This window comes from Eimeria mitis, genomic scaffold (genome assembly GCF_000499745.2).
Source record: "Eimeria mitis Houghton genomic scaffold, Emh_scaff3107, whole genome shotgun sequence".
NCBI classification, from domain to species: domain Eukaryota; phylum Apicomplexa; class Conoidasida; order Eucoccidiorida; family Eimeriidae; genus Eimeria; species Eimeria mitis.
The window spans coordinates 1-839 of NW_013571451.1; the positions used below are offsets into that span (position 1 = coordinate 1).

Sequence of the window (839 nt, forward strand, 5' to 3'; positions counted from 1 at the left end):
GTGGGCTAAGGACATTATCTCTTACGGGGGAGCTACTGGAGAGCTGCCATATCCAATGGTGTGCGATCCAGAGCGCAAGTTGGCAGCGTCTTTGGGGATAATGGACCCAGCAGAAAAGGACAAGGCAGGACTGCCACTGACTTGTCGCTCTGTGTTTTTCATTAGCCCGCAGAAGAAGCTGGCAGCCTCCATCCTCTACCCGGCAACAACAGGCAGGAGCTTCAAGGAGATCCTCAGAGTCCTTGATTCTCTGCAGGTACGTCCAGAGGCTTGTTGCCGCTTCCACGCTTTCAACTATTAGTCCTGGTGCCTGCATCAGGCAGTTCGTCGTAGTGTTCTGTGGTGTGGGTGCAGCTTACTGAGCAGTATCCTGTTGCAACTCCTGTGGAGTGGACTCCTGGAGGTACCTGCTGCGTCGTGCCAACCTTGTCGGAAGAGGAGGCGAAGAGCAAACTACCAAAGGGCCACCAGGTGCAGCAGCTGCCATCTGGCAAGGCTTACCTGAGGCTCACGCCTGACCCTAGGAGCTGAGCTGTCGATGCAGACATCTTCTGTCTTTTTCCACCGAAATATGCGTGTGGTTAGACAGCAGCTGCCCTGTTTGCTGCCCTGTTGAGCTGTCAAGAAACTGCGAGTGCGCAACTCCAGCCTCAGGTTTTTCAGTTCATGGTCGAACTGCCATGCTGCTTCGGCTAGCTCTTCGACCGGGAGCTGCGACGGAGGGGGATCTCAAAGCAGTTCTAACATNGTCTGTTGCTGGCGCCACTAAGAAATATGCATGCGATGCTCAGCTGGCCTTGCTGCTTTGTAATCAGAATTGGCTGCATTCGTAAGCAGAT

The 839-nt window shown here is 54.2% G+C and overlaps 1 protein-coding gene across 1 annotated transcript; it reads left to right on the forward strand.

Moving 5' to 3' along the window:
• Positions 1-55: 55 nt before the first annotated feature.
• Positions 56-531, forward strand: EMH_0062250 (peroxidoxin 2, putative; the record flags this gene model as incomplete). The annotated part of the gene is made up of 2 exons (XM_013498014.1): positions 56-256; positions 355-531. 2 exons carry the CDS (start codon positions 56-58, stop codon positions 529-531), a joined length of 378 nt encoding a protein of 125 aa, XP_013353468.1.
• Positions 532-839: the final 308 nt, after the last annotated feature.